This window comes from Canis lupus, chromosome 21 (assembly GCF_048164855.1).
Source record: "Canis lupus baileyi chromosome 21, mCanLup2.hap1, whole genome shotgun sequence".
NCBI classification, from domain to species: Eukaryota; Metazoa; Chordata; class Mammalia; order Carnivora; family Canidae; genus Canis; species Canis lupus.
The window spans coordinates 24763701-24788596 of record NC_132858.1 but is presented as its reverse complement, the minus strand read 5'-3'; the positions used below and the strand labels follow the sequence as shown (position 1 = coordinate 24788596).

The following is a 24896-nucleotide window of genomic DNA, read 5'->3' as shown; positions in this document are numbered from 1 at the left end:
CAGAAATGTAAAAAATATCAGAAGGAGGGACGCCTGGGGGGCTCAGTGATTGAACGTCTGCCTTTGGCTCAGGGCGTGATCTCAAGGTCAAGGGATCGAGTCCCGAATGGGGTTCCCTGCAGGGAACCTGCTTTTCCCTCTGCCTGTGTCTCTGCCTCTCTCTCTGCCTCTCTCATGAATAAATAAATAAAATCTATTAAAAATAAATAAATAAAAATATCAGAAGGTAAAACTGGCAGCAATGGATGACCGATTTGGATACTGAAAGGCAAGAATGCATGAAGGGAAGCAGGTAAAGAAACAAGCTCAGTTTCGAACATGTTGATTTGAAGGTACCCAAAGGAATTCAGATAGAGATGACAACAGACACCTGAAAACAGGAAACTGAAGCACCCAACAAAGTCTGACGCTAGAGATACAGCTTTGGAGATACAAACAGAGAAGGCAGTAACCTAGAGATGAAAATGGATCCAAGTATGTACGTGGGAAGAGGTTTAGCACGCAACCCTGAGCAACACCCACTCATAAGGGATGGATGGAGGGAAACCCCCAAAGGAAGCAGGGAAAGCACAAACGGAAATGCACCAGGACTCTGAGGAGAGCAGTGAGGCGAGAAGCGGTGACCACGACGGTCAGGCATGGAAGAGTGACCCACTGAAATAAAGGCTGGAGGGGGCACCTGGGTGGCTCAGTCAGTTATGTGTCCCACTCTTGATCTTAGCTCGGGCAGGATCGAGCCCCACGTCAGCTTCCATGCTCAGCGTGGAACCTGCTTAAGATTCTCTCTCCTTGACTCCTAACTCTGGGAAACGAACAGGGGGTAGTGGAAGGGGAGGCGGGCAGGGAGGATGGGGTGACTGGGTGATGGGCACTGAGGGGGGCCCCTGTCGGGATGAGCACTGGGTGTTATACTATGTGTTGACAAATCAAACTCCTATAAAAAATATACAAAAAAAAAAAAAAAAAAGATTCTCTCTCCTTCTCCCTCTGCCCCTCCCTTCACTCCCCCACCTTATGCCCCCCAGTCCAACCCCGAGCCTCCAAAAGAAGACTGGAAAGAGTCCACTGGGATCGGGCAGTTACAGAGTAACTGGTACCTTTATTCTGAATACATCCAGGTAAGTGACTGGAGCCAAGGACATTCTGCAGTATAATGAATGAGGAATGAAGGGAAAGGAAGCAGAGTCAACCAGTAGAGTCAAGTCTAATATTTTCTGAAGTCTAGATAAGAAGAGAGGGAGGGGCAGCCCGGGTGGCTCAGCGGTTTAGCGCCGCCTTCGGCCCAGGGCCTGACCCTGGGGACCCGGGATCTAGTCCCATGTCGGGCTCCCTGCATGGAGCCTGCTTCTCCCTCTGCCTGTGTCTCTGCCTCTCTCTCTCTCTCTCTCTCTCTCTCTCTGTGTGTGTGTGTGTGTGTGTGTGTGTGTCTCATGAATAAATAAATAAAATCTTAAAAAAAAAAAAAAGGAAGATCGGGAGAAGAAAAGACAGTAGCCCAAGAGGGCCCGAGAAAGAGAAAGCTGCTTTTCCTTTCCTTTTGTTTTACTTCATTTCATTAAGGGTGGAAGAGACTTGAACCTGTTCACATGTTGAGGAGAATGAACCAATAGAGAAGAAAAGAGAGGATGACCCTGACCACGTTATTATACCAGAAAAACACTCTCGGTGGGTAATGAGGTTTTCCACTTATTTATTTGTTCATTCGACATTCATTGCATGTCTACCATATGCATAGCACTGAGCTTGGCACTAGTTCCCACTTTTTGGCTTTGTTTTTTAAACTTATTTTTATTTATTTATGATAGACATAGAGAGAGAGAAAGGCAGAGACACAGGCAGAGGAGAGGGAGAAGCAGGCTCCATGCCAGGAGCCTGACGCGGGACTCGATCCCGGGACTCCAGGATCGCGCCCTGGGCCAAAGGCAGGCGCGAAACCACTGAGCCACCCAGGGATCGCTGGCTTTTTAATTAAGTCAGCTGATGAGGACACACATTAGTGAATGCAGAGTCCTCCAAGACAAGGGGCGCATATGCAATCCAAACAGATGGACACTGCAATTCAGAAGACATCACTGTGATCTTCACAATGGCAGCTTTTAAAATACAGGAAAGTTGCAATCCTATGTATTTTGGCTCTTGGCTACAGCTGCACACGCTGGAAATTCTTTTCCTTCAGGTTAGGTTCATTTCAGGGTTCTAAGCTATATGACTCCAAGGTTTTGGGATTACAAACTGAAATTCTGATTTATTTCAAAGAGAAGAATCTGTGCAATGGAAAACCAAATCCCCTGATACTAAAAAGAAAACAACTGTGAATTAAGTTATTAACTTGTTATTTTTGCCTAAGGAGCAGAGAGAAATATGTGGATTTGAGGGGTCTCATTTCAAATCTAATTGAAATCTTTTCATAGCCTCTCAGGGAATAGAATTTGCACACTGTTAGAAAACGGCTAGTTTCCTTAAAATTGCTTATGTGACTTATTCAAAGAGAGACCTTGTTACCAGAGAAATCATTTTCATTCATAGTACCACACAGCCAAATTAAAGAAAACAGAACTAATGCTCAAATCAATAAGAGCAGCATTTAGCTGTAGGCTATCTTACAAAGTAATATAGTAAATAAACTGTCTTCACAGGTGAAAAAAAATTTAGAGTCCCGTTACTAATTGGAAAAACAGGAGATCTCCCACTGAAATACCACTAAAGTTCCTTCTATGATTTGGGGCTAGACGGGAGGACGGGAGGAGGCACACACACTTTTTCATCCTCCTCATGTGGATTCTCTTTGGTCTATAAAGCTGTCCGAAATCCATCAAGACAGAATAACTAAGGCAAGAAGTTATTCACAGATGGAAAATGGAAGATTCCTGGCAAATGTGTGACTCTAAGGGGGAGATGAAAATGTATAAAACCCAGTGATAAAATTAGAAAAAAAATTAAATTGGTCTAATCTGGATCAGGAAGTCACGGCCTCTTCTTGGGCAATTAAGAGGACGTCAACCAGGCCCACCAAGCTGCGCCGCACTTCACGCCCTCTGCGCCGACACAGTGCTCCAGTTCCTGCTTGGATTTACTTTTGGCAACGTGGTTGGAATGTATCTCGCTCAGAAGTATGACATACCAAACGTGGCTAAAAAACTCGAAGAAATGAAAAAGGACTTGGATGCCAAGAAGAAACCCCCTAGTTCATGAGGCGAATTCCAGCACTGCCTTCTGGGTTCACGGATTCTGCTGTTCTTGAGGGCCTCCTTACCATCTGAACCAAAAGCTTTTGTTTCAAATTCCAGCCTCAACCATTTTCATCTCCGCTAGATCCTGCCTTGCCTGAGAGCACAGATGGGGCCAGAAGTTAAGAACCACCCTTTCTACCTTCCTCACCTCGTCCCTTCTTCCTCCCAGCCACTGGAGATGGCCTGACTGGGATTATGGTGCTAAATTAGTAAACATGACCTTTTAAAAAAAAAAAAAAAAGAGGACGTCAAGACATCCAGGATACATTTTCGTCTTTGAGACTGGAGTCACAGAAAGCAACTACCATATCTAGCCCAAATTTGCCCCCTGGTAGGTCCTTACTATCAATCTGCTAGAAATTGATTATTATGATCTTTTACTGGCAGTGAGTGCTTTAAAATAAGATGGATGCTGTTAAAGCAAGGCACAGTTTGTACAGTATTAGGATTCTAGACAGTTCTGAAAAGTTTCTCTAACAGGTACTGGTCAGAAATAAAAATCCCAACCAAGACATTCTAAATATTCGAAAAACAGCAAAAGTTCTTCATCTATATTTCGTGAGCCTGCCAACACAAAGTTTGTTCTTATCGTTTTGATTCCAACATTTAAAAAAGGTTCACGTCCGCTGGGATGTTCCTTTTAAAGATACAATCGTATACAAGGTTTTAACCTGCATTTTTACTGGCTATTTGATGGATTCTAGGAATCACTCAGCTTTTTTAACCCATCAACTGAAACAATTTTATAACAATTCTTATAATGGCGCTAGGTGCCATGACCACTGGCTGGTCCAGCAATTTGTATGGCTACAACTGAAGTCAAGAGTGTGAGCAAGTCTTTAAAAGAAACTGATTCCTCCTAGAAATAACATTGCAATTTTAGTTTCTCAGTACTTGGAGAAAGCGATCTGAGATTCAAAAAGCACAACTGAAGAGTGGCTTTCGCTACCAGTTTATATGGTAACCAATTCAGCAGTGTGATATAAGCCTGCAAGCATCCTAGACATAGGTTTGTGATGTCACTAAACAAAAGTTCCATGAGAAAAAGACAATTTAAAATTGAAACGTATGGATTACCTCTGATGGAACGACTGCTTCCATGACAGAATAAGTGACCAGACCGGTAGTACCTGAATGATCAAATAATCAATCCCTAGCCATTATATTAGAAAGCAACTTCTTGTCCCCAATACGCTTTTATGTTGGGAGTAACCTGGGTGATAAAGGTCATTACCCAACACCACCAGCAGCCTTGGTCAGTGCAAGTTTGTGAAGGATATGTAGGGAGTTGCAAATGATGACAAGAGATGATGTCCTGGATGTGCACGTGGGACAGCACACACGTGGCCGAGATTTCATTCCCCCTGATTGTGAAGTGCTTGGTTAGATGACACTTCCCAGCGCCCCTGGTGGCTGGACGGGAACATGTGACTAAGTGGCTGCCAGTGGCTCTGAACAGAAATGAAGAGTCCTGAGTCCTAAGTGTTGAGAAAATACGCTGTTCCCATGCTCTTCTCTGCTGCCCCTCCAGGTAGGACGGTGACCTGATCTGGAACAGACCAAGGACAGTGTCCTAAGGCATAGTGGAGATCCAGAGAAAAGGAACCTGGACCCAATGACCCCAGAGAACAGAGCTACATGCTCATTTTAGAGGCTTTCCTTAGGGGCGCCTGGGTGGCTAAGCCAGTTAAGAATCCAACTTTGCCTCCGGTCCTGATCTCAGGGTCCTGGGATTGGGCCCCACGTGTGGCTCCCACTCAGTAGGAAGTCTGCTTCTCCCTCTCCTTCTGCCCCTCCTCCACCCCCTGCTCTTGTGTGCAAACTCTCTCACTCTCTCAAGTAAATAAATAAAATCTAAAAAAAAAAAAAAAAAAAAAGGCTTTCCATAGACTGTTATATGAGAGAAATAAAGTTCTATCTCCTTTCAGCTACTGACTTACTGTTGGGATTCTCTACAACAACAGCCTGGCCTTACCTTAACCCACACAAGATGTTTATAGGACCTTGGAAACAATAGTAAAAAGAAAATAGCCAGTCCAGACAAAAAGAGAGAATCTATTGCATAGTCCCCAGATAACACTGTCCTGTAGCATGGCACACATCATGACACAAAAATAGTTTCCCCATAAAAACATAATTGCCCTCCGTGCTTAAAAAGAAATCTACACAGGAGAGATAGAGGGCAGTCGGGGACTCAATTAAGCAACATGAATTCTGAATTTTCCCAAATCTAAGAAAAATAAAAAAGCACACGCATATAGCAGCATTTCCCTGAAAGGACAAGTTACAAAGTCAAAACAATTTCAAGACCAATTGAACTTCCTATGGAGTACCTCTTCTATTTGTTTGTCCAGTCCTCCCACAGCGGGTCCTGCCTTTACGCCAGGGGCGAGGGGCTGGGCCACAGAAGGAATGTAAGAAGGGACACGCGTGCACACATCCTCCTCCACTTCTCCTGGAAGCAGCAGCAAATCTGTCGGATACAAAATATCACATTGGATCCTTTCACCAAGTTCACAATTGACCAAAATCACCTAAAAGCCTACAATAGTCAAAAGAATGAAGTAAAAATGCTCAAGTAAAATAGGTTCATTTTCACAATGCCTGCCCTCATTTGGAGATTTACCCAAGAGATTCCCTTTTCCATAAAACAGAAGTCATCGGTACATTTATTTTTATCTTATTGCCTCAAGGTCACACTCCGTCCAAGAGGTCTGGGGGAAGGATCCTTAGGGACCCACTTGATCGTACCTCTCACCCCACACCCAATTTCTACCCCTGTAGGAAAATAAGGCAAGAAGATGCTACCTTTGCCTCATTTTCCCATATTTTCCTGAGGGATGGAGAGAAAGGAAATGCAGTGTTGACTTCATCCTGTAACACTATGGCACTATTTCAAAAAATTTATATATTAAAAAAAAAAAAAAAAAGAACAGTGATGCCAGAAGGAAAGGGCTTTCACTGAAACACTTTGTCACATGCAGAAATCATGCTCTGATTTTCGACGCTGCAAACAACAACTTGTTTCCAGCCTGTTTAGCACCATGACAAGAGTTCAATAACCTGTCTGGGTTTTCTGATCTAGCCATTGTAAGGGGATCTGTTGCCTTATTTCTGCATGTGTGACAGAACATGGAGGCATCACGGTCAGCCCTTCCACAGCTTTCTTTAAGGGAGGCAAAATAAAAATAAAAACAAATCGAAGCACGACAGGCTTCCTCGTCAATCCCAGCTTTTCAGGACCAGAAGGGCTGCAGGAGCTAGCCAGTAGCTTGCAGCTGGCTCAGGACGACACTGCCTGCTTCTCGATGATGATCCTAATGAAGACACTAATTAAGTTCTCAGTGGAAGTGATTAATTAACACCAGGCGTGCCTTGGCTGTTGCCAATGGCAGCATGTATGGGAGGTAATTAAGCAGGTATTGATATTCAAAAGCTGAAACTTATTTGAAATACCTCTCTCACCGCTGCAGATAACACCTTCACAAAACACATTAATTACAAAATTCGTAGGACTCCGGCAATAGAACCTAGTCAGCCTAGAAACTGAACCTGCGTGTGGATAGGGGTATTGGTGAAGAAGATATTTCTACTGTGATTAATTATTGGGACCTTAAAACATGACCTAATCAGCAAAAATAAAAACAACAGTCAAGCCTTATATGAGCTGACATTTTGTATGCATAGTTCAGCTAATCCTTCTGAGGGCACTAGCCCTTCGGTTTTGCAGGCCAGGAGCTCTAAGCAAGGAGAGCAACCTCATTCGAGAGGCCTGCAGCTAGGAAGGGTCAGAGCCAGGCAGCAGAGTCCATACTCTGCCCACGATGTCACATCATGAACTTCTTTTAAACAAGCAATTTCATTACATTTCATTCATGATTATGAATTATTTAAGATTATCAGATTATCACAACCGATCTCAGAGCCAAGGAGTGTCACTACATGACACTGGTTAGTCAGTATTAGGTACACTTAAACATTTGATACCCAGAAAAGTCCTATTTTTAAACTCAGGTTGATGGAAAGACTGTCTTTCTAATACATCTATTAATGAGCTCAAAGCCAACTCCCTTCACTGAGCTCCCTGGTATAAACACCTAGGAATGAGATAAGCCAGGTCAGGGGCTGGCCAACAACAAAGGAAGGAAGAGAAAGGTTCAGGCCTTTTCACCTGAAAACCAGGACCTACAAGTCCCACTGTCTGCCAGGGCAAACATCAGTTCAAATGTGGATCAATATCAATTCTGCTTTCAGAGCTGTTTAAAATCTGATTGACAATATTATGCATAGAAGAGGACAACTCCCTAATTCCTATGCTGGAAACTCTGCCTCCCGGATGTGTTTGCAGAGAAGGTAGGATTTTTAACAAAAGTGGTTTCTTTTATAAAGATTCTAGTGCCATGGAAACAATTCCCTCAAAACAGTAAGATTTGGTTTCCTCCACACTTCAAATTCTTGTCATTTGTTTCTTCAGTGAAATAACAAAATGCACAAATGCATATTCACTGATGCCTAACACGGCACCTGACACACAGCAAATCCTCAACAAATACTTGAGACAGGGAATGAATTCCCCACATCTCAACTTTTAAACTAAACCCTGAGAATCGAGGAAGGGCCTACCTACCAATAGGACATTGTAGATGTTGTAAACTATACGTAATTTTTACCCTCAAATACTACCTTTTGTTTCCAGGAGTGAGATTTTTACACACAAAAATCAACCCAAGAATAATCAAGAACAAAACTGAACGGGACAAAAATCTGTCCTGAAAAGGACAGATTTATAAAAGAGTGAAAATAATCCGTACCGGAATAGTCTGGTAAGGCGTATTTCATGAAGAAGGTTACCTTATCTTTCAGCCATTTTAAAATCATGGGTGGGTTATTTATACACTCGCATTCTCTCAGAGAGAAAAATGGTTGTATTCACTGATTTGGGAGGAATGGAATTTCTGAAGTTCTCTACAAAACTCCAAAACTGAAATGCTTTATGAAACTTAATCTGATCTTATTAATTGTTGTTTCTGAAAGAACCAAAGGCCTTGTTTTCACCTCAACTAAATACCACCATCTTGGCTGGTGTGCACTGCAGAGTCAAGGCATCTCTCAAAAGTGAATCTTCATGTTGGATGGCAAGCCTGGTTGAAAACATTCCAATCTTTTCTTTCCCAACTACATGACAAGAATTTCAACGTTTACAAACTATGTGTTTATGCCATTTGTCTTTCTGTAGTAAGTCAATAATCACAAGTCAAAAGCTATCATCTAATACAACATTAAAAAGTAAGCAATCTACCTGAGGTCTCATAATTTAGATAACAGTATTTAACCTGCGTGGCATATTTATAAAAATTAACCAATCTGTTCCTTTGTTGCCATGTAGAAATGGCCAAAATTTTCTGAAATTTTGGGCACTCAAAACCAAAAAGAATACAGATAAGAACTGCTCTAGTAATGCCTCTTCAGCACACAGTTTTCTGCTATGATAGTCTATCTCACTGGTTCTTGTTTTTTAGAAAATTTTGAAGACCCCAAAAGAGCTTTTGTTTATGTGGGTTATATCAATCAATATTCACCATATTAGAAATTAAAACTGACAATTCTGCAAATATTTGTTTATTGAACCACTAACAATAATACCATTATATATTAAAATAAATGTTTTTATGAAAAATCTCTTTTCTAAAAACAAAGAAAATAGTGGAGAAGAACGCACTGTTTTACATTTTTGAAATGTTGTAAATGTTTGCCTTAAGGAAAAAAAAAAAAAAGCTAGGTTTTATATTTGCCTCTGCCTTCAATTTTGCAATATGCTGTTTCAAGTGAAGCAAATGAAGAAAATCTAGTCTCACACAGAAATGTAGCTGGAAAAGAGAGGAGTACTTTAATAGCCTTTTTATATAATTGTGGATATTCTTCTTTGATGCTATACCAGACCTTGACAAATGATAAAGTTTTTAAAAATAGTTTCAGTGTGCAATCTGAAACCATTTCAGTGAATTTTTCATACTGTTACATTAAAATTCATTGATCTATCTTACACATTGAATGGACGTTTCTCCTATGTGTAATTTTGTAACATCATAAATTGGTCATTTGGAAAATACTGGTTCACTGTTTTATGTAGATCTCTCAAATTTTGACACATTTCATTATATGGCATAAAGATCACATTAGTTAACATCACCAATTTTATCAGAAAAGCCATTAAATATTGGGAAGCTGTCAAGCTCACAGTACTGGATACAAGTTTTCCAAAAATGAAGATTCACTTGATCCATTGCCAATTTTGTCATTGGCAATGAACACTGCCAGTATATTTCTCTTGAAGACAGGCTTCCTTCACTCATTTTTGAGAACTATAGTTTGTCTGTCATTCTTTCAAGTAAAAATGTTGTTCCACGAAAATAATGGAGGGGAGGGGGACTAGTTCAGTCTAGCACTCAATCACACAAGTGCTTTTCTGTGAGATAACCATTATATTTCAGAATGCAGCAGAAGTGCTTTATGCATACTTATGATTTCAGCAAACAAACATTTTTTTAAAAGTGTATTCAAGGATCAAGATTTAATAAAAATAGGGGACATCTGGGTGGCTCAGCAGTTTAGCACCTGCCTTCAGCCCAGGGCCTGATCCTGGAGTCTCGGGATGGAGTCCCATGTCGGGTTCCCTGCAGGGAGCCTGCTTCTCCCTCTGCCTGTGTCTCTGCCTCTTTATCTCTGTGTCTCTCATGAATGAATAAATAAAATTAAAGAAAAAAGATTTAATAAAAATAATTTTTACCACTCCATCAAGAACATTTTCAATGGAAAATAGTATTCACTTTATTTTTAAAAGCACTTCATTTGAGAGTGAGAGAGAGTGTACACAAGTTGGACAGGGGGGAAGAGGGAGAGGGAGAAGCAGACTCCTTGCTGAGCAGAGCCTGACACAGGACCCTAAGAGCCTGACCTGAGGTAAAGTCAAGATGTTTAACTGACTGAGCCAACCAGCATCCCCCTAGCATTCATTTTAATTACAAATTCATGACAATGAAGATTACGATGACTACTAAGTACGGTTTTGTGACACTACCTTGATTTGCACTAAGCTACCAGCATCTTCACCTACATTGCTTTTGCTACATCAGTGCAAATATCAACACTTTTGACCTTCAGACCTTAGGGTTTCCCTAGGATTTCCTAGACCACATCCCCAGGGATCTGCTGGTCTAGGTAATATCAGTCCAATCCCCCCACCAATAGCACTAGAAAAGCTGGATAGATTACCAAAAAAATCAACTATTTAAAGGCATTGGCGAACCACCAGGGCAGCCCAGGACTTGTGGAGACAAAATCCCAGAGACACGGAAAGTACTGAGACCTGAGTCCAACAGTCTAAGATCCTTTACAACTGATGGCATTTACTGATTTGCAAGGAGAAGCTGAGAAGCTGAAATGCAAAGATGAGAGAAGCTAAAAGGCTGAGAAGCTTAGCAGAATTACCAACAGAATCACAGCGCCATGAAGACAAATATTAGAGTTCAGGGCCTCCAAAGAAGGTAGTGCTATGATCTACCCTGAAGGGCTACACCACAGGGGTAAGTAAGAACTAGAAGTAGATCAGCCCCCACAAGGCCTTAAACTAGACTGGATGATGGTGATCATATAAGCTATTACTATATAAGTTATTACTAAGAATAACTGCTAGCAAATGTTAAAGAAAAGCTAATGATAGAAAAAGATAATGTCACTTAGACCCTACCTAATATTTTATATACAATGTTCAGCATTCAAACAAAAATTATCAGGTATACAAAGACATGAAATCAAAAGGAAAATGAATAATATATAAATGGACCCACAAGAGATCCCACCAGGTATTAGCATTATAAGGCATGGACTTTAATTTTTTTTTTAAGATTTTATTTATTTACTCATGAGAGACACAGAGAGAGAGAGGCAGAGACACAGGCAGAGGGAGAAGCAGGCTCCCTGCAGGGAGCTCGATGTGGGACTTGATCCCAGGACCCCAGGGTCACACCCTGAGCTGAAGGCAGATGCTCAACTGCTGAGCCACCCAGGCGTCCCAGATGTGAACTTTAAAATAACTACTTATGTGTTCCCCCAAAATACATTAAAAAGTGGAGAATTTCAGCACAGAACTGAAACCTATCAAAACAGATATTCCGGATCTCTTAAAAGCTAAAGTAACTGAGGGGTACCTGGGTGACTCAGTTAGGCATCTGACTCTTGATTTTGGCTCAGGTCATGATCTCAGCATCATGAGATTAAGCCTCACCTCAGGCTCTGTGCTTAGCAGGGCGTCTGCTTAGGATTCTCTCTCTCTCGTTCTCTCTCTCTCTCTTTCTCTCTCTCTCTTTCTCTTTCCCTCTGTCTCTTTCAGCCCCTCATTCTGTCTCTCAAAAAAAAAAAAAAAAGCTAAAATATTTGAAAGATTGATGATTGTAGAAGATAGACACAATTCAACAAAGGATTAGTAAATTAGAATATACGTGATAGAAAATATTTTTTTTTAATATTTTATTTATTTAAGAGAAAGAACATGTAAAGGTAGGGGGAGGAGCGAGCTGGGGCTCAATACCAGGACCCCAGGGTCATGACCTGAGCCAAAGGCAGATGGTTAACAGACTGAGCACCCAGGAGCCCCAATGGTAGAAAATATTCTAACTGAAGCAAGAAAGGAAATTTTTAAAAGGATAGAAAAGAACATAATAGATAGATATATGGGACATAGTGAAAAAGTCAAGGCATGAGTAATATTTGAAGAGACAAGAGCTAAGAATTTCCCAATATTTACAAGAATCCCTACAAACCCCAAACAAAATAAATTCAAATAAAACAATACCAAGGCATAGTGAAATTAATGGAAAAACAAAAGAGAGAATTATAAAAGCAGCCAAATGAGGGGAAAACATATTATCTTCGAAGGAACAACAACCGGTTTAACATCCGGTTTCCAACAGTTTTCTACAATTAACACCAGAAAAGAATAAAATATCATCTGTAAAATACTGAAAGAAAATAATTACAAATCTAGAATTCTCAACCCAGCAGAAATAGTGGGAGATGAAATAATACAGTAATGCTGATTAATCCAAAGTAGGCAAAAAATAGGTGAGGGGAGGCATAAAACTGGCAAGACAAGTAGAAAACAAAATTATAAGATACTAGGTTTAAAGCCAAATGTATCAGCAACTACAATAAGTGTAAATGAACTAAATACCCCCAATAAAAGACAAAATTTAGAATGTAGGTGTATAGATGCATATATACAAACCATATGCTGCTTTCAAGAGACACATTAACAAACACCTACTTTGAGAAAAAAGTCGCAGAATAAATAAAAATGGAAACATGAAAAGAGGAAAAACTGAGGGGCATGAAGGACTTACTTCTTTGGGTGGGGATGGCATTTGACAGTGATAATAAATCGTATCCCTCCATCTTTAAATACAGAAACGAAAGAGAAATATAAACAGAAGTCAGAAAGATGGGGATAAAACATGAGCTTTCCAACTAATAGAGCTGAATTTGAAAATAGAGCTTGTCCTGCAGCCACGATTGGGCTTTTTACGTATCAACCTTTCCTACAAGTCTAGACCTTGGGATCCCACCTGACAGAAAGTGCACACAGCTGACATGGATCCATCTGGTGTAAGTAGAACTGCTTCACATCACGAGGGCCGTTATAGTCAGGCCTCAGAGAGTCATGCCTCTGGATGTCTGTCTAGAGATGGTTCCTAGCCTCAACTGCACAGGAGAATCACCTGAGAAGCTTTAAAACGGACACACACCAGACCACGGAAAAAGAATCTGGGAAGGCAGGATTCAATTATCTAATTTCTTTTTTAGGCGACTTCATTGTATCTCTAAAGTTAAGGTAGGTATGGCCCCATCTCAAGTGTGTCTACTATGAGAAAGATGGTACAGATATAGATGGGAAGACATACATTTCCAAACAGCATGAAGCCAAAAGAACAAAGAGGTTGATCCATATATATACATAGTTTGTTTTCCCAATCTCTCTAAGTAGATAAAGCCTTACATTTCCCTTGGGGAGAAACAAAGGATTTGGAAGGGCAGAAGTATATTCCCAATTCTGTTCCCTTCTCAGGAATGGAGTAGAAGTGTCCTTGTATAATCACGAGGATCGGGCAACAAGTTTGTCCTTGTGGCTGACATGGCTTTCGAGCTGGGCTTTCATAGATAGCACACATAAAAATTGGAGGAAGAGGGATAAAGGAACATTCTGAAGCAAGGATTTTTCTTTCTCAATGTTTTTAGTGATCTTCTGGGCCATGAAAGAATGATTGATTGATTGATTGATTGATTGATTGATTTGTAGATTCCACACCCAGCATGGAGCCCAACGCGGGGCCTGAGCTCACAACCCTGAGATCAAGACCTGAGCTGAAATCAAGAGTTGGATTCTTAGCCAACTGAGCCACCTAGGTATCCCCGAAAGAATGAATTTCGACAGTACTAAGTATAAAATAAACAAAATGCCTAAACTAGAAGTTGGCTGAAATAGATCTTTCTGAGCTCAGGACCTTCACATGTGTCATTCTCTATGCTGTTCCTATGTTCTTCTACCCTCCCCTCACCTCGACCCCACCCCTCTCATTTAGTTACCGCCACTCATCCTTTAGATCTCAGGTTCTCAAAGAAATTTCTCTGATCCCACAAATTTAAGTTCCCTTGCTATATGTTCTCATGAGATCTAGAACAATTTCTAATCCTGTATTTGTGATTCTCTGGTTAATGTCTGGGTAATGAATTCAATGAGGACAGAAGCTGGATCTGTTTATCCTTCATTGGATTCCAGGCTCCAGTCATAGCTGTTCCATGTCTGTTGAATAAGAGTCCCAGGACAAAAGCTGCTTAAAATTGCAGATAAGGAAATTTTTTTTTTTTTTTTAAGGTGACTGATGCCTTCGTTAGAATTGGGAGCACTGGACAGCTTGAAAATGAAAATCCAATAGGGTTGCCAATCTCTGAGCAGGGGTCAGTTGCCTGTTCTCACCCAACACAATCGGCCATAGCATAACCACACTGGCCACCAGTCAAGAGCCCTGCATAAGGCAGTATGATTCTGAGAATAAGACCTTGGGAGACTCTTCGGTCAACTGCACTCAGCCAGAGCACAGGCTCAGCCAGCTGAGGGGGTAAAAAATGAATAAAGATGACCAGGAGATCCTTCCTGCTCTAAGGCCTCAGCATAATAACTAATACCTATTCCAAATAATCATTTTTTCTGGAAAGGAGTCTGGGGCAGGACAGTAATCACCAGGTTAACTACCTTACCTCCAATTCAAAGGAGGAAAAAGTGGTTAACTTGATGTCCAATAACCACAGGGTACCAAGGTTTGTGGCAAATGTTGCCCTCAGACAACTGCTCGATTCAGCTGCCCTGGATTGGCTGCTCTGAAAAACTGTCTCTGCCGGGGCTGCCAAAATGATAAGGCGAATCTTGGGAAAGAATCATGCTTCTGAATCTTGAAGAATATTTATGAAAGCAAATAAGGTGAACAAATAAAATCAGTGATAGAAAACAAATACGCGACTCTCTTCCCTGTTGCCCTGGGCAAATCTGTTGCTTAAACAGTAACAACGGGATCTAATCAGTAAACCTCTCAGCTGCCAAAATTATACAAGCAACTTGCCTATTTAAAATGTCACATTCCCCATCTGATATAAATATCTGCCGTCTGCTCACATTCCTGAAGTGTAATACAAATTAGGCCCAAACTAAAATTCACCTTGGCACAACTGTTTAATTTTTTTTTTCCTTACAAATGACCCAGATCTTGCATTATAAAAATTGTGAAGCCCTGGTGGTACTCTTCAGTAATTGGAATAGATCATTGAAGCCTGGGTTGCTGTTCAGCCCAGCCTGTCCACATTATTTTACACATGCGATGGGCTTGACTAGCTCATTCAAGTCTACCAAGACCTGGTTCAGCCTTAGCAACCTCTTATACACAAATGCAACACTATTTGTTGCCCAATTTCTGGAAAAATCATAGTAGTGAGATGTTTTTATGCTATTTTTTTTAACTAAAGAAACAGATTTGGTAAGAACACACACACACAACTTGAAAAAATGTTTAAAAAGACAATGTGAGGGGATCCCTGAGTGGCTCAGCGGTTTAGCGCCTGCCTTCAGCCCAGGGCGTGATCCTGGAGTTCAGAGATCGAGTCCCACGTCGGGCTCCCTGCATGAAGCCTGCTTCTCCCTCTACCTGTGTCTCTGCCTCTCTCTCTCTCTCTCTCTCTCTCTGTCTCTCATGAATAAATAAATACAATCTTAAAAAAAATAAAATACAAATAAAAAAACAATGTGAAAATAATGGAAAAAGTAAAAAGGCTAATTTGAAAGACTGAATATAATCATAATTAAATCTGTTGCCTAGTAAGTTTATGCCAGTATACAGACTTTCTTGCTAATGGCAGGAAGCAAGAAATGTAAGCCATGAAAAAAATGCCCAACCCATACACTTTTGTGCCTTCCTATAAAATTAAATTTATATTGCAAATGTACTACATACAGACCAGAATCACTTGTCTCCAAGTGTCTTCCAAAGACAACTCTATCAGAATCCCCTGGGGTAGTGGTAAAAAAACGCAGATCACTAGCTGTCACCAAAGACTTTCTGAATTAGACTCTCTCTTGTAAAAAAACAGGACCCAGGAATCTGCATTTTTGACATCTCTTCCCCTAAAATACTGTGCTTGCTCTACAAACCTGGCTTCCTGATAAGTCCTTAGCTATCCCTTCTGATCCAATTGGACCCTCTAAGCTGCTCACATAGAGAAATTCAGAGCTGCCTGGGGTTTTAAAGTTAAGAGAACCTCTCCCTGGAGCATGTGATTCCTTTAGATCTCTGATCTCATTTGAACCAAGTAAGTAAGGAAAAAATCTGCAAAGTCTACTGGTTAATAGAGTGCATGAGACACAATCCCTTCAATGGAGTAGTAGTGTGATGTTTGGAAGACGAATAAAAATGTTAACTGCTTCTAATTAACAAAGCCTCTCAAATTTGGGCAACCAGAGAAGCCACAGCAGGGTCTTTCATACAACCAGTTTATAGTGTTGCCACTCCCAAACTGACAACACCCAGCACTGTAACTTGTGTGTGATTATAATAAATAAAATAACTTTCCCCAACAATAATCACCATCATCCATGTTTATGACTACCTAAAAGATTGTAAACAACAATTCAATACCAGCAACCCCTGGGGGGAAACAGCCCCTTTCCAAACATTCAACATTAACTTTGAGATATTCTTGCATATTAAATTAGGAATGAGAATCTTCAAAACAAACAATTCTAATTTTGGATATATTTCAAAGGTCTTTTGAGCGACAAAGGATACCTATGTTTACACAGTAACGTTAAGCAGGAAAGGAAAAAAGGCCTCATCTGCATAAACATCAGATGAGACTAGCATTAAACCTCTCCCAGTCCAGCCCAACTGTGAACATGCTCTGAAGAAACATTTACAATATGTATTTAGTCTTTAGTGTTTGGCTTATATATTTAATAAATATTTATAGAAGTAAAGATTTTTATTTTATGATGAATTCTGCTATTTTTATGATCAACTGATATATCACTCAAAAATAATTCAATTTACATGGTGCTTCTAAAAAAAAAAAAAACAAGAGTTTGACTCAAATGACTCTACTTGAGAAAATTATCCAAAATTCAAACACGGGGTGGGGGCGGGGGGGGCAATGGTAAGGAGGGGGCACCTTTATTTCATTTTAGACCAAAGACTTCACAACCTTCAACAGGCTTTGACCTTTCAGCTGAAATCTTTGTTACTGAAAAAGAAATTGCAGGACTGTAAGCCTTCCCTAAGTCAAGGAAGGTCCAAGTAGGGCTTACCAAAAAGAAAAAAAGAAAAAAAAAGAAGAAGAAGAAGAAGCTGTCTTAAGTCTTATTTGTAGTTTCTAGAAAGAGGTCAAGCAGTATAAAGAGGAAACAGCATACCCTTGCTCATTTGGGGTTGAATCTCTTCATCCACATCCAAATCTTCTAAATCTAGGAAATTGTCTACCTAGGAGAAAGGATTAACATCATTTTATACATATTAGACCTAATGAAAAAATACAATTAAGAATCAATGAATCCACTTCCACAGCATTCAAAGCAAGCAACTGAATCCACTTTTCTTAGTAACTTTTGAGTCCCAGCTAAAGGTCTTTGCATTCACTGTGCTTTCCCAGAGACATCTGAAAGAAGCAGTAAATTGGAAGTTGGCCTAGATTTCATGGGCACCATAGTAAGATCTCTATACTGAAAGGGAAAGAACCGTCTCAGGGGTTTTTGAAAAGGGACTTTGTTCCCAGATTCTCTCCCAAGACATAAACCACCACCAAGACAGGCCAAAACAATCTGTTTTTTGTTTTTGTTTTATGGCTTTTGCTTCTCAAGCAAATGGTGGTGGTGGGTCTGGCTGTTACCATAATGGGCTTTTCACTCTAAAGAGTCAGAGAGAAGGAACTAAAGAAAGCAGAAGAGAAAGGTTCATTCGAAACAAAATCATCTGGCCCCAGGTAAATCACAAGAGAGGTGAGCAGGGCCAAAAATCAAGTGTTCTCTCTTTCCGAGCAAATAAAACCGAAAATTACTTCAGAGGTAAAAAGCAGAGCAAATGACCTTTACAGACACAATAGCAGCATTTCAATGAAAGACTATTCTGCGTGGAATACCGCTCTCCACAGGAAGCTGACAATGAGGCATTTCAGATTAACAAAATGGTAACATTTCAGACACGAACTAATTCATCTCAGGTGAATATCAAGGAGTGTAAATAAGAAAATGATTTCACCACTGGTGCAAAGGAGACTTAGTGGAGCCTCTTACGCTCATGGCCTAAAACATGTTCATAACAAAATACCGTAAAATTACAAATTTACATCTCATAAGTGGAATTCAAAACATAGCCTGGGTCTTCCGTCCCCTAGCTCTACATCCCAGACCACGGCTCTTACGTAGGAATTAAAAATGGTAGCTTCCATGGTTTGTAAGTACATAGCTGCAGTTCTTTCCTGGCATCCAAGTGACAGCAAAAATTTATCTTCTCCACGATGGTTTCAGTACTAAAACTGTTATGCTGTCATTTCTCTTAATGGTGTATGTTCAGGGTGACTAGAGTCATGTTTCTCTGTTGAAGCACCCATTCCATTTGCTAAGCTTTGAGGAATAAGGATCTGGAACCCAGCCAGCCAAGCATAGTTTCAGATATTTAAACATCAATTAAAAAAAAAAAAAAACATATATATATATGTATATGTGTATATATATATATATATATATATATATATATAGGGACAAAATCTACTGAATTCTCCAATTTTGTATGAGACACAGCAAATGAGTCCTTTGGGATTTTTGTGCTGTTTTTACTTTTTTGTATTTTTTGCCATGGAAGAAAATTGAATCATGCCTTACCTTCACCTTTCCCGCCCGATTCAGATCACCTTGAAAGGAACTGCCAACTTTTTGGCCTTCATCTATCACTATCTGAAAAAAACAGTGAGGACATCTTGATGAGAAAATGAAACAACCAAAAATAAAGGAGCTGATCTTGTAGCCCTTCAGGCAATAAAACTCCCCTTCCGGTTTTTGTTAATTAGCTATGCATGATGGACCAGATCCACTAAGCCATAGTAGTGGTCAGGGAATAGTTTTCAGGAGGTCTGACTTTTACTTGTGCCTCTAGACTCATCCACAGTGTAACCTAGAGTAAATTACTTAACCTCAGTTTTCTCATGTGTAAAATAGGAACACTCCCCACCTCATTACCCCACCTCCCATCCCATCCCAATGAACCTCTCAAGGACAAACCAGAGAATGCTAATACAACATTTTCAGGTTATTAGGAAACAATATCATTGAACAATTCTTTGCCTCTCCACATGTTGGTTAAACACTCAATAGAAAATATAATTCCAATTGCCAGTGATTACCAGTAGAAAGTGAATCTTCTAGGGGGGAAAAAGAAAAAAGTTCTGGTCCCATAATCATCTCATTGGAAGCAAGTTCTAGAATTAAAGAATCTGTAGGCCTCTGCTGTATATAAACACTCTTCTAACACAGAGACTTTTGTTCCCTCATTTGAAACCACAATCTCATATACAATTTTGTTCACGATAGCACAAAGAAAACATGATGAGCTAGAAAGTAGAAACACAAATGTAAAAAAGGAGAACAGCTTCTACTAGGAGTCCTTAAGAGTTAAAAACCATAGCTAAGGAGAATAAGAATATCGTCTATTAAGTCTTAAAGATTAGGAAGAAAGCATCCAATATTTATGGACTAAATCTTGGAAAAAATAAGAAAATAGTTTTTACTTTAAGAGATGAATCTAGAGCAGATAAAAGAAACTCCCATTTTACACAGAAAACTATAAAAAGGAACTCTTTTGTCCCAAATAGAGGACAAGCTAAAATATGTAAATAATTGCAAGAACTTTTAGATGGTAGTTCCTTAAGCAAACTTAAAAACGGGGACAACCAAGTTACCATCATAAACATTAGCTGCTGAAATCATAAAGTGTAATGATGATTTTTAGGGCACCTGAGTGGCCTGAAAGTGCTCAACTGTTGGTTTCAGCTCAGGTCATGATCTCATGGGTTGTAGGACTGGGCTCCATGTCGTCAGGATCCCTGCTCAGTGGGAGATCCTCTACCTTTGCCCCTCACCCAACTCTCACATTCACACACACTTTCTCTCAATAAATAAGTGAATCTTTAAAAAATGAAAAAGAAATGTAATGATGATTTTTAATAGAGTATCCCAATGGCACTTCTTCTAGAATCAGGAGTCTGAGTTACTGATCCAATAACTGTCCAATGTTTCCTATGGTCTACAGTTTCTTTTTTTAATTCATAAAGAATGCTTTTTCCTGTTTCTCTAAGTGTCCTATGGTATTACCTGTTCCTCTTCTGAACATTGTGATGAAACCCGAAGAAACATGGCTTTATTTCTAGGATGATGAACATTTGGTTCATTTTCACAAGCCAATTTTACTGAAGGACATATATTTTCTGAAGACTCGGTTCCACATGCTCCTCTTTTGGTCACATTTTTCTCTGAAATGATAAGCTACATATTAGAAAATATATACCACACCCAGTCTAGTTTATTTTGTGTTTCCTGAGAGTCTTTCTTCCAAACAACAACAAAATGCTTTTCAGAATCTACAAGCTGAATGCTTGAGATACTAAGCACTCTAAACTCTACAAAATTATTACTAAAAATGCACAGAAAGATAACACTATTTCACTTACTTTTCAATAATACTTATTAAGTGCTTACTACATACACAGCACTGTTCTCACCCATTATTAAAAAGTCAATAAAGTAAAAAAAAAAAAAAAAAAGTCAATAAAGTACAGTATTTATTTCAAAACTTAAACATTATCTATCTCATTTTTTTCTAAATTTGAAGGGAGGTTTTCCTTATATGGAAGCAAAGTGATTTTGGAAAATTTCTAAGAGAAAAAAATTAAAATTAGAAGATCACTCATAATCCTAAAAACAGAAAAGTTGTAACAATTTTTTCAATGACTTTCTCATATCTTATCTGTGCATTCATATACTACTAAAAAGCAATGTTTAACTACTCTTGACTATTTAAATCTATAAACAACTAATACCTTTGTACTAAATCTATACACATGCATTATTATTTTCTTAGGCTAAGGGAAGTCTAAGATTAATCTTAAATTAAGAGATTGAGAAAATTATAATATGATGCCATTAACAGAAATACGGGAGATAAATTCGGATGAGAGATAATGAATGAAGGTCTGATCATTTTCATTTGGGTTGCTGGTAGAAATTGTGAGGGAAATGTCCCAGAAGGAGCTGCAAATGTAGGTTAAAACGTGGGAGAGAGATCACAGCTATAGGTAAATATCTGGTAAAAATTATATTGGGATAATGGTTTAAGCCATAAAATCGTTTTGTATATTAGAATTAATAATTAGGGTTAACATTTATTGAGTGTCAGATACTCTTTTATGAGCATCTCATAAATCTCATTTAAGGCCCCCACAACCCTAAAGGTAGGGACCATTGGTATCCCCATTTTACAGATGAGGAAACCAAGGCCTACAGAGAGAGAGAGTAATTTGTTCAAAGTTATACAGCTGGTAAATAGCACAGTGGGGATTTGAACCCAGGCCTTTGACTCAGAATCCACACTCCCAACCACAGTGCTATGTCACCTAGAGTAATACAGCAAATGAAGGCAAAGAGTCCTTGGAGAACAGAAGAATGAAGCAGAAAAAAAAAAAAAAATCCCAGAAAAGAGACAAAGAAGAAAAGTTTACAATAGCACAGGAAAAACCAAGGGTGCACAGTACATTCCAAAACCAGAACTGGCTTGCTGCGAATGACAATAGGAAATACAGGAATCTAAACAGTAATTGATAGAAAAGCGATAAAGAGACTCAAAAGAGGCTAAGTGGCAGAAATCAAGCTATAAGCAGACTGGGGAACCCTGTCCATCCCCTGATGGTTCTCTACCATCAAAGGGCTCCAGAGCCACAAGGACTATCTGATGTGTGAACTTTGTAGGCAGGTTACGAAACAGCCTAACCAGCCTAGTGGCCATGCTTGTTTCTCTTGAGCTATTAATTTCCCGGCATCAGAATCAGTAAGACTCTTGTTCACAGCCTGGTGCAAGTCCAGAGTCCTTTGTCTGCTTCCTTCTAGCCCGTCATTGGCAGAATTAAGACCTGTAGGGTTATCAATAGGACATTACCACAGGAACATTGCTGGAGCACAGAGATACACTAACCAAGTCTATAACAGAGTATTAGTACTCAAGAAGCTGGGGGCACCCGGGTGGCTCAGTCGGTTAAGCATCTGCTTCAGCTCAGGTCCTGATCCAGGAGTCTGGGGATCAAGCCCCACATGGGGCTCCCTGCTCAGAGAGGGAGTCTACTTCTACCTCCCCCTCTGCAGCATCCCCTGCTTGTGCTGGTTTGCATGCTCTCATTCTCTCTCTCTGTCAAATAAATAAATAAAATCTTCAAAAAGAAAAAAAAAAAACTCCACAAGGCAGAGAGGGAAAATGTAAATACAGACTGCATCAATTTCTCTTTAAAAGGGTTGTATTCATAAATAACACAAGCTCAGGCCTGCTGTCCCTACTGACCTCTACACCAGCATCCATGACTCCTAGCTAGCTTCCACTGGGAGCGTAGAAACTCTGATGTGAAGCACCAGCCTTGGCAGCTGGCAGGGAGGGGTAGGGAGGGGCAGGAGGAGGTAGTTGGGAGGGTTGCCAAGAACACTGCCCGAGTAACCAACCAGCACTACAGAAGATCAGATAAGTGAGATAGAGATGGTCCTAGGACTTATCCTCCTAGACTTCTTCCCCTTTTACAGCTGCTGAGAGGTCCTAAATCAGTCCTAAGGCAAAGCTATGCAATGGTAGCAGGGTGGAGCAAGATACGGTGGAAATGCTTGGAAACAGGAGGAATTACCTGGGGAATGAAATGGTTCCTCAAACTCCATCAGAGTTACAGGCAAGACTTCCTGTGGCTACCTGCATTCCTCAGTGCACTGTTCTAACAGGAGGGGGTACAGTTTCCCTTCTCCCTGCTTATCCTTTAAGGCTAGCACAACCTAAATCTAGTCTTGACTAAGAAAATACTACGTCCCAGCAACTATTGTAATAGTCTATTGACTTCACTACCTGAAAAGCACACTGAAGTCTGGGAAGAACAGATGCTCTGTAAGGACAGAGTTCTATTTATTCTCATACTCACTCAGTGTACGCCTCTGCCATTTTCAACAAAACACCCAGGTTATTTGACAGAGAACCAGATGAAACTCCTTTAAACCAAAAAGCAATAGGTGACAAAGTCCCAGCTTCTGATGCTGATGTTGAGCTACTGTTGGGGTCTCAGATCTAACGAAATATCTTGCTCGTCCTTTTAAAACTTCCTTCCGTAAACACAAAGCTTTCATTTAAAAAAAAAAAAAAAATACCAGAAGACTCAGAAAAGAACTTGTTCTCTCTCTGATGGGCCTACGGTTTAAGCCTCTTTCCTGAACCTTGAAAGTAGTTTCCGGAGAATATATACTCTATCACTCCAAAGACCCAGAAGTGCTTCTCATAAAGGCTTTTATCATTTTTTGAAAAAACAGCAAATAATAAATCTCTTGGCAGAATAAGATAGGGGAAAAAAAAGTTCTTTTTTCAATATGATAATGTCAAAATGGCAGATGCTGGCGCAGCCCAGAATCCAAAGTGGCCTGAAGCCTGATCAGAGGGCCAGCTGCTGCCTCCCAGAGTTATCCTGGTGGCAATCCAAACGTGCCACCCAAGTGTCCGTCTCATCTCCTTCTGTTGCTGTGTTCCATCAGAGAGTCCTTTTCCCCCTTTCATCTTATCCTCAATGTTTCTTTCTTTGAAATAAGTGTCAGACATAATACACTTTAGAAATCTAGCAGCAATATTTCAGAGCACAAGTAGGTTATCGAGACCTGAAAGAGAGTTTCTTTGGGCATTTCTGAGTCAAAACTTCAATACGGATGAAACAAAGGCTCTTTTTTTTTTTCTTAAAGGTTTCATTATTCTGAAGCAACGGAATTTCAATTTTCTTTTGATACCAAACAGACAAGCTTCCAACAGATCTCCCTTACAAGGCCACCAACTATATCTACTGTGTCTAATTTCAGGCCAAGGAAAAAGATTGCACTCCTTGAAGAGGTGGAAACCACAGATGCCTTGATAAATTAAACACTAATCACATATTGATTGCATATCTTCCAGATGAAAGTGATCACTTTTAGAGAATCTAATTTTGAAAAAAAGAAAAAAGAAGAAAAAAAAAAAAAACCTTAAAAAAAATTTCAAATGTATTCATACAAAAGCCAGACTAGACTAAACCCCATATGATGATGCTGAGAAGCATCACCACACTTGCAGGAGAGTTTTCACAGATCAACACGACCAACATCAGAATTCATGACCAAATCCTGACGGCAACCTCGAGTGTCAGTACTTCTGCGCCATGGTCAACGGCAATATAAATCAAGAGCATGTTCCCAGTCACGAAGAGGTATTGACTATGTTGCTAGAAGGAAAGAAAAATTCATGAGGGGAAATTCTGTGCAACAGTGGGTAGTTGCAAAAAGCCCTCTGCAAAGAGAATAGGGGATAAGCAATCATGCTTATAACAAGGTTGGGTATTTTGAAAGTTAGGGGGTGATTTTCACATTATATTCCTAGCCTAGAGCAATGTTTCTCTGGACAATAATATTTGCTCTTGATTTGTCCAGCCAAACTACTTCACTCCACTGCTTCCTGATCACATGCTCCTTGGTATCTGGCCTCCCCTGGAGCGATAGTCGTTAGGATTAAATAAGCAATTTAAAAACCAATCAATCATAAATCAGAATAAATCCAAAGAAGCTAAATTCGGCAGACAAATGTTTTGTCTAAATTCCCTTTGCAGTGCTCTGAATTCCAACTGTTTTATGTTCTTCATTTGAAAGGGCATAGGGAGGAGAGGATTACCTCAGCCTGGCCAGTCAGGAATAATTGTGCTTTCCCCGAGGCTGGATGATAATTGACTCATTATTCACAGTCATAGCTCTCAAGCTGCCAAGACACAAATGCACAA

General features: G+C 39.9%; 1 protein-coding gene across 8 annotated transcripts in view; it reads right to left on the bottom strand.

The window, feature by feature from the left end:
• IFTAP (intraflagellar transport associated protein) overlaps positions 1-24896 on the bottom strand; it is a 63948-nt gene that overhangs the window by 6437 nt on the left and 32615 nt on the right. For all 8 annotated transcript variants that reach the window (XM_072791165.1, XM_072791157.1, XM_072791158.1 and 5 more), the window contains 4 exons: positions 20185-20342; positions 18700-18771; positions 17236-17302; positions 5564-5703 (listed from right to left, as the gene is read on the bottom strand). In XM_072791165.1, the coding sequence (XP_072647266.1) occupies positions 5564-5703; positions 17236-17302; positions 18700-18771; positions 20185-20342 (437 nt within the window). The remainder of the gene's footprint in view (positions 1-5563; positions 5704-17235; positions 17303-18699; positions 18772-20184; positions 20343-24896) is intronic.